The sequence below is a fragment of the Vicia villosa genome, linkage group LG1 (genome assembly GCF_029867415.1).
Source record: "Vicia villosa cultivar HV-30 ecotype Madison, WI linkage group LG1, Vvil1.0, whole genome shotgun sequence".
NCBI lineage: Eukaryota > Viridiplantae > Streptophyta > Magnoliopsida > Fabales > Fabaceae > Vicia > Vicia villosa.
Genome location: NC_081180.1, coordinates 44,349,599 through 44,362,333, shown reverse-complemented (window position 1 = coordinate 44,362,333; position 12,735 = coordinate 44,349,599). Strand labels below are relative to the sequence as shown.

The 12,735-nt window shown below is 32.9% G+C and overlaps 2 protein-coding genes across 2 annotated transcripts; one reads left to right on the top strand and one right to left on the bottom strand.

Annotated features, from left to right (window-relative positions):
* Window positions 1–3,711: 3,711 nt before the first annotated feature.
* Window positions 3,712–4,780, bottom strand: LOC131623675 (uncharacterized). Its single transcript, XM_058894719.1, has 2 exons — window positions 4,654–4,780; window positions 3,712–4,355 (listed from the first exon to the last, which is right to left on the bottom strand). Exons 1-2 carry the CDS (start codon window positions 4,778–4,780, stop codon window positions 3,712–3,714), a joined length of 771 nt encoding a protein of 256 aa, XP_058750702.1.
* Window positions 4,781–11,413: 6,633 nt separating this feature from the next.
* LOC131635923 (uncharacterized) lies at window positions 11,414–12,735 on the top strand. The gene is made up of 3 exons (XM_058906564.1): window positions 11,414–11,853; window positions 11,950–12,083; window positions 12,377–12,735. Exons 1-3 carry the CDS (start codon window positions 11,547–11,549, stop codon window positions 12,491–12,493), a joined length of 558 nt encoding a protein of 185 aa, XP_058762547.1. The 5' UTR covers window positions 11,414–11,546; the 3' UTR covers window positions 12,494–12,735.

Genomic DNA, 12,735 nt, shown 5'->3' with positions numbered 1-12,735 from the left:
AAATTTTGGTGGCTAATTTGGTCACTACAGTGACCGAAACTTCGGTCACAAAATTTTAGTCTCTAAATTGGTGGCTGATTTATTTTAGTGACTTATTTAGTGACCTCCTAAATTTGGCTCATAAATATCAAATTTTGATGGCTAATTCGATCACTACAGTGACCGAAATTTTTTGATCATTAAATCGGTCACTAAAAGCAAATTTTTTAGTAGTATAAGTTAATTTTAAAAAAATGGTTCGTATTTACCCATAATAATAAATAACTCGTTAGTCAAATCCCTAAATGGTCCAATTAAATGATTGACAAGAATCACCTCAGTCAAATGAAGTTTAGACATTTAAAAAGACTCTAAGACAAATTAATATATCAAGTTTATTGAGGTCCACGGAAGTTAGGGAGACATAGGACTCAGTCTTGCATAGATAACCAAACTAAACAATTTGACATTTTACTGTTCTTAAGTTTGTAGCTCCATTGACTAAAACTCCTATTGATACGGAGTTATTTATGTAAAAACAGTGCATATATGGTTTAGAGAAATAGAAAATACCGGAAAAAAAATCAAGTAAGAAATAGTACGTCATGTTGGTGCACAACGGAAACATATGAATAAAAATGAACAAGGCGAAGATGAAAGAAGAGAGAGAAAACAGTTATAACAAACTTAGAAAAAAACTCTATTCGAAAAAAGGCATTACAGTATTACAAACCCTAGCTACAACCTTATTTAAATAGACAAAGTAAATTGTCACATAGGCACAACAAAAACTATGCTTAATAGCTAAGCTAACAAACAAACTAAACTCCATAAGCTAAACACCACTTCTGGTACAGTCACCTCAGAAGCTTCTGCTTTTGACTAACAATGCTTCTGGATATGAATTACTTCTAACACTATGCCGTAATTCATATTCAGAAATTTACAACACCAATTCCATCCCTTAAGTGGATAAAGTGTTCAGTCTTGATAGCTTTCGACAGAACATCTGCAAGTTGCTTATGGGTGCTACCGTGACCAACTTTTAGCACTCCATTATGGACTTGATTCCTCAGAAAGTGAAACTTTGTGTCAATATGCTTGCTTCTTCCATGCAACATTGGTTTCTTAGCATGGCCTATAACTGATTTGTTGTCAATCATCAACTTCACAAGCTTCTTCACCTTAATCTTCAGATCCTACAACAAATTCAGTAACAACACAGCTTGACACACACACAAAATATCTGCAATGTATTCAACTTCACAAGTTGACAACGCAACCACTGGTTGCTTCTTGGAGCACCAAGCAATGGGACTTCCCACATATTTGAAAAATATCTAGAAGTACTTCTTCTGTCAACTCTATATCCACACCAATATGAGTTTGAATATCATCTACATCATCACCCTCACCCTCACCATCGGAATCCATCTTGTGATTCCTCTCAACATGTGTGACTGCATACTTGTAATTTATTAGCTCAAATCTCTTCAGAAGCTTAAGTTCATACTTTAGTAGATGCAAAATGATATTCTTCTCAGAGTACAAAATCTCCATCCCTAAAAAGTATACCAACTTTCCTAGGTCATTCATCTCAAATTCATTCATCAACACCTTCTTGAACTTGACTATCTCATCAGAACAACGCCTTGTCAGCAATATGTCATCAACATAAAGACATACCAGAATCATATTGCCTTTAGAAGTATACTAAACATAGACACCGTATTCAATCTCACATTTCTAAAACCCCTGCTTCTTGAAAAATGAATCAATCTTCAAGTTTCAAGCTATGGGTGATTGCTTTAGTCCATACAAAGCTTTATGCAACTTGTACACCATCCCTTCCTAATTATTTTTCACAAATTGAAGAGGGTGTGAGACATAAACTTCTTCTTGTAAAGGACCATTCAGAAGTGTAGATTTAACATCCAGTTGTATCATAGACCAATTCCTATTAGCAGCTATAACAATCATCAACCCAATTGTTTCATATCTAGCTACAGGTGCAAACACCTCAAAGTAATTTAGCCCAGGTTTCTGGAGAAAAACTCTAGCTACTAACCTCGTTTTGTGTTTCCCAATTGATACATTTGGCTTCAATTTTATCATGAAAACCCATCTAACGCTGATGGATTTGTTCTCTTTTAGAAGCTCAATTAACTCCTAAGTTATGTTTCTTTCTATAGCCTTAAATTCTTCTTTCACAGCCTTAAGCCAGATTTTCTTCTTGAGTGCTTCTTCTGTACTTACAGGTTCAGAGTCCACTAACATGGCACACTAAATGACTTGCCTTTAGAGGCTATTTGAGTATCGCGTAACATGTCGAACTTTGCAAACCTTCAGGGTATTTGTTTCATTCTTTGTGGTCTCTGAACTTATTCAGAATCTTCTACAGAACCTGGAACACTATTAGCTTCTGGACCACCTTCAGAAGACTAGCTACTTCCAAAAGCATGATTACTTATAGAAGTTTGACCCCAAGAGTCTTGACCATCATAATCTGGACCACCTCCAATCTAGATCACCCTCGAAGTCTCTGTCATATTCACCTTACGAATCCCCTTCAAAATTTGATTCCCCTTCAGATTCAAACTCGACTTCAGTTTTAGAATCAGAATCATCTTCTGATTCTGACTCATCTTCATAAACAACTTTCAAACTTCCTTCAAAAGCACCTCCACCACTAGAGGCATGATTAGACGTTTTCTAATCCCAAGTTTCTGACTCCTTCACTATGACATCTCCGCTGAATTCCATCTTCTTAGATATTGGACAATGAAGGTTATAAGCACATGTACTGTGGTACCCCACCAGTAACATTATTTTACTTCTATTATCCAGCTTTTTTCTCTTAGCATCTGGAACATGTTGATAACATACAAAACCAAATACCCTAAGATGAATCACATTTTTCTTATCTCCAGTCCACTTCTCAAAAGTAGCAACTTCCTTCAGCTTCTTAGTTGGACACCTGTTGAGCACATACATTGCAGTTGCTACAATTTCCCCCCACAATGAATGAGACAACTTCTTTTCCTTCAGCATGCTCCTTGTCATATCAAGCAAAGTACAATTTCTTCTTTCACGAAGACCATTTTTTTGTGGAGTGTATGGAGCATTCACTTCATGTTCAACCTCATTTTCTTCATAGAACTATCTAAATTCTGTAGAGTTATACTCACCTCCACCATCAGTTTTGAGAATCTTTAGCTTCTGACCACTCTATCTTCCTGCCTTCACCTTGAAATTCAGAAACTTAGTAAACACCTCATGCTTAAACTTTATGAGTGATGCCCATGACACAAAAGACCTATTTTCTCCAAGTGAAGGTTCTGGGAATGGCCCACACACATCAGAAAGCACAAATTCCAAAGCATGCTTTGCTTTTAGAACCACTTTTGATGCAAATTCCAATCTAGATTGCTTACCTTTTATGCATACCTCACATGACTTCTTAGGCTTCACAATAATTGGAATGCCATGTACCAGCTTCTTAGAACTCAAATGCGTCAGGCTTCTAAAGTTCAGATGCCCCAATCTCTTATGCCACAACTCACTATCACCTTTATCACTTTTTGCACTAAGGCATTTAGTTTCAGTTGTGTCCACATTCACCTGGAATGTTATGTTGTTTCCTTGCTCAGATTGCATAATCAACTTCTGATTAGAAGCATACAACTTTAAGAGATTGTCCTTCATAGTAAGTGAGAAACCTTTCTCAATTAGCTAACCTACACTCATTAGATTTCTCTTCATTCCAGGAACATACCAAACATCTTTGACCAGAATAGTTTTATCATTCTTCACTTTGATTCCGACATTTCTCATTCCTTTAGCATTAACGAACTTATCATCAACACATTTAACCTTTATTATCTTTCTGGAGTCAAAATCTATCAACCATTGTTTATTTCTAGTCATGTGATTTGATCGTCCAATATCCATATACCACCATTCTAACAATTCACTATTATCAGAGTCAGAAGCCATCAATATCAGAGGTTCATCATTATACTCTCTGGCTATATTTGCTTCTTCATACTTCTTTCCTTTTTTTGACCAACACTCAGAAGCATAATGGCCAAAATTATTACAACAATAACATTGAATCTTCTTCTTATCAAGCTTCTCCCTTCCCTTCTGATGTTTCTTCTCATTAGAGTTAGACGCTTCTAACATCTGAGAACCACCATGTCTCTTCTTGGCTTCTAACGAAGAAGGATCTTGAATCTTTTTACAAGAAGACGCCTTCAAAGCCTGCCCTACCTCTCTCTTAAAGGTTCTCTCAACTAAACACAAATCTTGTGCTTCTAGACTGCTTTGCAGCTCTTGAATTCCCATGATGCTCAGATCCTTAGAATGTTCAATTGCTACAACAATGTAATTAAATTAAGGAGTGAGAGATATCAATACCTTCTCAATGATTACTTGTTCAAAAAGAGTTTCTCCACAAGATTTCATCTCATTTGTGATCAGAATTACTCTAGAGATGTAATATGGTACCTTATCATTGTTCTTCATGTTGAGATTCTCGAACTGCTTACATAAACTCTGAAGCTTCATCTTCTTCATTGATGCGTTACCGCTATAGCACCGTACCAGTGTGTCCCATGCAGCCTTTACCGTTTCTTTACGCTTTTGTTCTATCCGCAACAACCAACATGTAACCGTCATAGACGAGATCAAGCACATTTGGAGCACCAAACAACACACGCTTCTCAATCATCCACCGATTCCAGTTCTTTCCATCAAACACTGAAAGTTTCGTATTCAAACCACTATTTCCACCATTCATTTTTGTTGTTGTGCAAGAAATCACTTAGATCTCACCAAACACTCGTGTTTCCCAATCCCTCAAAATCAAGAAATGTGATTTCACTACAGTTTCGATCGTGAATTCAACGTGAATTCATGAACAAAGAAATCAATCACACACACCTTACGTACACTCGTGTTTCTCTTCCCGTGGATCCGAATCGAGCATTAGATACTAATTGTTGGTGCACAGCAAAACAAGATGAACAAGGTGAAGATGGAAGAAGAGAGAGAAAAACAGTTACAACAAACTTGTTGAGAAAGAAACTCTATTCACAAAAAAGGCATTACAGTATAACACTTGATCAAGTTACCAATCCTTAGCCTTCCCAATCAAAGAATGAGGAAATAATCTTTTGAACACTTGCTTTTCCTCCTCTTCGGAAGCTCCAATTGCACGAACAATTTCATAGAACTTTGTAAGATGGTTGTATGGATCGTCAAGATCAAGACTGATGAAAGGACTTGCATACAAAACTTGAAGTATGTAGGTCTTCATCTCGAAATGTCTTGCATTTTTATCATTACAAGAAAACTGAGCATTCCTCCTAGGACTATTAGTACACGAACCTCTCAGAGGGGGAACTGGTTCAGCCATAACTTCTTCAATTCTTTGAGGTGTTGAAGAAGTAGCAGTTTTCTTCTCTTAGTCTCCTTTCCTTGGCTAGTTGTCTTCTCCTTCTGGTTTTGCTATTAAGTCTACGAGTAGTCCTTTCAATCTCAGGATAAAAAAGGAGTTGATCTACAGGTACACTTCCTCGCATAAACAAAAAGCTGAAACACTAACCAAACAAGTGAGCAAAAACTAGGAATAAAAGTTTAATAGTAATACAAGTAACTCTCAAAACAAAACACTATTGCAATGCTTGTAATATCTTATACGCCAATCCTCGACAACTGTGCCATTTTGTTGAAAACACTTTTACAAGGTAAGTATTTACTTTATTTTTTCCACAGGGATTGATGCGATATTACCGCTGTTCTGCAGTTAATAATGTTTTGAGTAAGGTTTTGGAAATTTTTTGGTAATGGAAAGTAATGAATGTATGAAAATTAGTTAAAGACGGTAAAAATAGAGTTTTGAACGGTTTGAGAAAAACATGTCAAGATTAGGTTTCGTTAACTTGTTTCATATATATTCAATTAACCAAGTGTATGAACTTATTAATTATTAATATAATCATGTATCCTTTCAATACCGTTTATCTCTGAAGCCATGTCGTGAGTATTATCATATTCACCACTAGATGATCTCTCATGCCAACAATCAACATGATAATCCTTAAAACTAGATACAAGTGATTATCAACTCAAAAATCAATCTCTAGAGTTTGTTTATTGATAAATGAATATCTTTTAGGTCATGGTTTGAAACATATCTCTCAATAGTGATTCAAATCAACAAATAAAACATAAACAACAAGATACCATATATTAATCATCAACCAAGTTCATACACAAAAGTTTAAAAGAAATACATAATCTGCAAGCTAACTACCTCTAATCTTGATACAAAAGATATTTAGCTATCCATATTCATGGTAGCTTCAACAACAAGAAACAAAGTAAGCTTCACTAGCATCAATAATCAAAGATGAATATAGATGCTTGAAATCTTGATGGAATTCTTCAAAGACATTTTTTTCTTCTCCCTTTTTAGTGCCCTAGAATGTTGTAATTGAAGAAAGTTGGTAAAAGTAGAAGATAAGGTCCACAAAATATCTCAAGTGCTCAAAAACTAAGTGCCAAAAAGTTGAAGCCCGCTTAGCCTGCTGACCGCGCTAAGCGGGCTAGCAAAAATATTTGGCTCCACTACAGGAACCGTGCTAAGTGCGCTAAAAAACATAGCTCTCTGCTTTGTAATAAAAGTGGCAGCGCGCTACAACCCTCGCTTAGCGGGCTTGATGAAATTTTCTTGCTAATTTGGACTTCTTGACTCCTTCCAAGAATTCTTCTTGCATTTCTAAAGTCCCAAAACTTGCCATAAGCTTAAAAAATCTACAAAATGCATAAGAAAAGTGAATAAATCAATATATATATATATATATATATATATATATATATATATAGACACACACACACACACACATACACAAACATAAGCTTATAATTTATTTATTTACATGAATTGAATGCTTAAACACTAGTAAACTATATAATAAGTTGCAAAAGACCACAAAATTATGAACAATTATATCAACAAATTAGTCTCTAACAAAAAGCAAGGTACTTTCTATGATCTCCACTTTTCACTACACTTATCTTGAGTCTTGAACTGATTTGAGAGTTGGAGTGTTAACCTTGGTAGATCAACCCCACACTTCCGTATTGGATATCATCATCGCCGTTTCAAGATCCTCGGTTCACTAGCTTTATCCAATTATGGTTCCAAGACGGAACAAGTTGTATTAGGTTCGTGGACATAACTTGTAAAATCTCAAAGTTTATAATCAAAATTTTAAGAAGATCTCTTGGGAACAGGAGTAGGCCAACATTCAACCGAACCTGAATAAATTGGTTTACACAATAAAATACCTTGATGATGGTATTGAAATGTACAAAGCTAGACTGGTTGCAAAGAGTTACACTCAGCTTGAGGGTGTGGACTACTTTGATACTTTCCCCCTGTAGCTAAATTAATCAATGCAAGAACTCTTCTTTTCCTAATTTCTACTTAAAATTGGAATCTGTAACAATTGAGTGTCAATAATGTCTTTCTTCACGAGGATTTAAATGAAGAAGTTTGAATGAACATACCAAAAGGATATAAACTTCCTCAATTATCCCCCACCAACAAAGTCTACGAATTCAATAAATCTCTTTATGGCATTAAATAGGCTAAAAGACAATAATACTTTAAATTATCTGATTTTATAATCCCTCTTGGCGATACTCATTCCAACGTTGATTATTCTTTATTTATAAAATCTCGTGATAATCAATTTATTGCTACTAGTGTATGTAGATGATTTAGTTTTAACAAAAAATAACATCACTGGAATTTAGCATGTTAAAGCTATTTTTCTCAACAAATTTTGTATCAAGGACTTATGGCCTCTCAGATGTTTTCTTAGCCTTGAAGTGGATACATCTTCATATGATATTCTTCTAAACCAACAAAATTACACTCTTGAATTACTAAGTAACACACGTATGTTGGCAGCAAAACCTTCTTCAACTCCCTATGATCCTTCTCTTAAACTTCACTCAACTGACTCTGCTCTTTATCATGATTCTACCATATTTTGTTAACTAATTGGTAAACTTATTTACAAAACCACAACTCTCACTATCATTTCCTTGGGAGTCCAACAACTCGATCAATTTTATTAGTAATCTACTGTCAATAATTTTCAAGATGCAAATCGTATTTTACAATATTTAAAAACAAGCCATACTCAGGGTTTGTTGTATCGCTCTTATTCTAACTTAACTCTTTGTGACTTTGCAGACAGCGATTAGGCCACATGCCCCACCACTTGGAGATCCGTCACAGGTTTTTCCATATTCCTTGGAAAGTCACTCTTCTCTTGAAAGTCCAAAAAGCTATCAATCATTTTTTGCTCAATTTCAAAGGTTGAATATCGAGCCCTTGCAAGCCTCACCTATGCAGTTAAATGGAATCTTTTTAATGACATGCACACCAAATTCTCCAAGCCAACTTCAATCTACTCTAACAACAGATTTGCAGTATACTTGGCCCACAATCGCACTTTTCACGAGTGCTTCAAACACACCGAAACAAACTGTCATATCATCAAAGAAAAAATGAGAACATGTCTCATCAAATTATTTTTAATTCCACCTTTTACTCAGATAGCTAATGTTCTGACAAAAACTCTTCCTAAATCAATTTTTTCAGCTTTCCTCGACAAGTTTTAACTTGTTTCAGTGCATCGTCTAACTTGTGGGAGAGTATTAAAAGAAAAGAGTTAATTAGGTGGTCATAATTATATGCTAAATTATTCCTCAATGGTGTAAAAATACACCATTTATCTCTTTGTATTAATCAAATTTTGATAATAAAATAATTGTATTATTTTGAAGATGTAAAAATTCCCATATAAACCAAGTCTTGGTAACTAGAAGAAGAATTACAATTACCTTTTGAATAGTGACATTTCACTTTAATCACCACCACAGAATGTAACGCCTTACAGATGCACATTACATCAACTCAGCTGCCAAGGTCCCCTTTGTTTCCGCCATCGCTCCAATCACTGTCTCCCACGTTCACCCTTGTTTCATAACACTTTCATTTTTTATTTTCTTTTCATTTTATCCCTGTCTTGGTCTAAATTGGCGCAACTCACTTTTTGAGCCAATGCTACCATGCCATCTTTTTGTCCTCCAAAATGTTACTTTCCACCAATACATTTCTTTAGTATTATGGATTCTCAACTATAGACATAGATTAATCAAGTAGAATGATAAGAGCAATGATACTCAAACACTTAAGTTGATAACAGTAAAAAAAGAATATTCCATTTAAAGTACTAATAATTTTTTAAAATATTCCAAAGTACTAATAATTTTTTTATATAATGTTTTTAATTTTTATCGTCAAAATTTCACTACTGAAAAGTAGAGTTGTCAAATAAGCCTAATTTTTCAAAGCGCCAATTTTTTAGCTCCACTAAAGCCTTACTTTATTAAGCCCTTTGTTAATGAGAAATTTTTTAGGCCCCATAATTTTAGGCCCCTTAATTAATGTGTTATTTTTGGGCCCTATTGAGGGGCCTTATTTTGTTTCAAAAATTTCATTTCTAGTTCCAATATGGATTATTACTCTTGTAATTTGTAAAGTAGGATTAACGTAACAAATCTATGTTTTACAAACTAATCCTTTATCTCTAAACAAAGTTCCTAAATCTATTAATATTGAGTCAAATATGGTAGAACCCCAAACATTATTTTGAATCCATTTTAAGCCCAATTTGTGAATTTAGATCCTACACAGATATGCAATTTGTGAATCTCGCTATAATATTTGAAGCAGTGGCATAACTTCAACCAAAAGAATTTACATATTTACATATATATTAAGTTAAGCACTATGACTATATACCGTACATTATTAAGAAAACTTCATCAAACAAGAAAGTAACAAACAAAACTAAAGAAAATGTGGATGTGCTATCAAACAAGAAAGTAACAAACAAAACTAAAGAAAATGTGGATGTGCTAACATAAGTGGATTTGATATACCATACATTATTTTTAGAATTTTTTTTAAACGAATTTTTTAATTTTTTTTGTTGAAAAAACTTTTTTAGTTTTTTCTAAAAAGTTGTTTTTTTTTTTTAATTTTAGAATTTCTTTATAACGCAATTTTTTAATTTTTTTAAAAAAACTTTTTTAAAAAACTTTTTATTTATTTATAATTTTTAATATATTTATTTTGTTTAAAAGTTATTATTTTTTGAATTTTTTATTATTTAATTTTTTAAATTAAAATTTTAGTTTTATTTGATTTGGGGCCTAATGGCCCTCTTTTAAATTTTGGGGCCTTTTAAGTTTGGGTCCTAGGTGTTTATGGGCCTATTATTTTTGAACTTTTTTAAGGCCCCATTATTATGGGGCTGGGGCTCAAATTAATTGACCCCATAAATTGACACCTCTACTGAAAAGTGGAAAGACGACATATTTGAATTTGCCTCTCAATAATTAAATGCTAGAGAGAGATGTCAATAGGACAAGGCGGAGAACAAGAATACTAATTCTCATTTCTATTTTCAAATCTATTTTTCATCTATGTTTTTTAATCTCTATTACAGAAGAAAAAAATTCCTCATCACAATCTCTGCAGATTCTCATGGTTCCTACAAAGACTCGTAATAGTAAAAACAATATATTATTTATAACCAAATTAATCAAAAAAAAAATTAAGAAATTAACCTTTTATGATAAATATATCATTTAGATAATTTTTAATATATGTTAATAAGAGTCACGACTATTAAAATTACAAATTTAATTTTTTTTAAATAATCATTTAAATCTTTTTTTTAGTTAACATTACATATATTTTTAAATTTTTTTATAAAATAAATTATATAAAATAACAAATAAATTTTTATATAAATTTAAAATTATACATTAATTAATTATGTAATTGTATTTTAGGCAAGACGAAAAGTACAGAGTAGAGATATATTTATCGTCCCATCTTCAAAGTATTTTTAAAAGAATTATGTTCTTCATCTCCGTCTCTAAAGTATCTTCGGAAAAACTTTGTTACTCATTTTATCCTATTATAAAAAATTCTCAATCTTTTAAATGGACAATTATAGCGGATATTTTTAGTAACAATGCAACTTGACATGGTTATTTTAGTGAAACAATTAAAATATTGATTTTATTGAGAAAAAGAATTAAAAATGGTATAATTAAAAAATGAAGAGACCTAAACCACTTCATGGAATCACTATCTGTACCATTGTTTTTTTTTAATGTACATATGAAATATAGGCCTATACCAAAACCTTATTTACAAGTATTTATAGGCCACCATGTGCACAATTATTATATCATATATGCTACATAGCATAACATAGCATCTAGAATATGTTTTTTTTTATATATATGCATATCACTTTGTTTGACCCTTTGTAAACTTGTGGTGTTGAAGTGAGTGGCTGCTATAAATATTCTAGTAAAGTACTTCTTTTACATTCCACTGCATCTTCTTTCCTATCCATCCTCATCTTATACTTTGAGAGAGAGAGAAGAAAGAGAAAGAGTTCATGGGAAATTGTCAAGCTATTGATACAGCAACTCTTGTAATACAACAACCAAATGGTGAAGAAAAAAAATTATATTGGCCAATATCTGCTAGTGAAGTCATGAAAACACACCCTGATCACTATGTTGCTCTTCTTATCTCCACAACATTATGCACATCAAAAGATAGAGAAAATTGTTCAAATAAAAGTGACAACAACAAAATCAACAACAACAATACTAATCCTGTTCGTATTACACGTATCAAGCTTCTTAAACCAACAGACACACTTATGCTTGGTCAAGTTTATAGACTCATCTCAACTCAAGGTTCATTCACCTTTTTCTTTTGCTTCTTTGTTTTTGTTTTTTTCCCTTATAAAGTTTTTGTTTGAAATCTGAGTCTTAAGTTGTTTTTGGTTTCAGAGGTTACAAAGGGTATGTGGGCAAAGAAACAAGCAAAAATGAAGAGAAACTCATCAGAATCAGCTCAAAAGTCAAATCAAATTAAGGAAAGAATTGACAAAGAAGCTGAAAGGTCTCAACCTGAAAACAATAAGGTAGAAACCAAGATTTTATTTTATTTTATTTTTACTGTTTCTATTTCCAATTTCAAGTAGTTTATCATTTGTTAAATCTTCTATAAATAACCTAAGTCGATTTCGGTGAAAGTTTGAGTCGTGAGAGTTTGTTTTTTTTAAGGCTTCAGATTCGAATTCTGTTAGATACTAATAATATTTTTATCGGGTAGTCCATCCAAAATTTTGTTCCGATTTTAAATAGGTTGGATTGATTTTTTTGAATTAGTCGGTTTTGAGATTAATTAATTATAATTTTATGAATAAATTTTCAGGAAAAGAAATCTGAGAGACACGAGTCAAGGACAAAAGGATCAAGCAATGGTGGAAATCATAATAAGTCAAGAACATGGCAACCCTCTTTACAAAGCATCACTGAATCTTCCAGCTGATATTTGTTTTTCCAATCTTACTCACATGTGGAGAGACTATGATTGCTTAGATCTGTGGAAATTTAATTTAATTAAACTAAATTAAATATACCACATTTTAGGGAAGCTAGAGAGAAATCATAAACATCTGTCATGCATAATAATTGTGTATAGTAAAAGTTGACATATAATATTCCATATCATTTAATGTATCCAGATATTAATCTTCACTCATATCAGATTCTTATTTCTGTTTTTTTTTT

What these genes read in the sequence shown, in the direction of transcription:
- LOC131635923 (XM_058906564.1), top strand. Translation starts at nt 11,547, where the DNA reads ATGGGAAATTGTCAAGCTATTGATACAGCAACTCTTGTAATACAACAA. An exon ending in TAGACTCATCTCAACTCAAG is followed by an intron (nt 11,854 to 11,949) that starts GTTCATTCACCT and finishes TTTTGGTTTCAG; the next exon opens with AGGTTACAAAGGGTATGTGG. An exon ending in CTCAACCTGAAAACAATAAG is followed by an intron (nt 12,084 to 12,376) that starts GTAGAAACCAAG and finishes ATAAATTTTCAG; the next exon opens with GAAAAGAAATCTGAGAGACA.
- LOC131623675 (XM_058894719.1), bottom strand. Translation starts at nt 4,780, where the DNA reads ATGAATGGTGGAAATAGTGGTTTGAATACGAAACTTTCAGTGTTTGAT. An exon ending in GCTTGATCTCGTCTATGACG is followed by an intron (nt 4,356 to 4,653) that starts GTTACATGTTGG and finishes ACATTGTTGTAG; the next exon opens with CAATTGAACATTCTAAGGAT.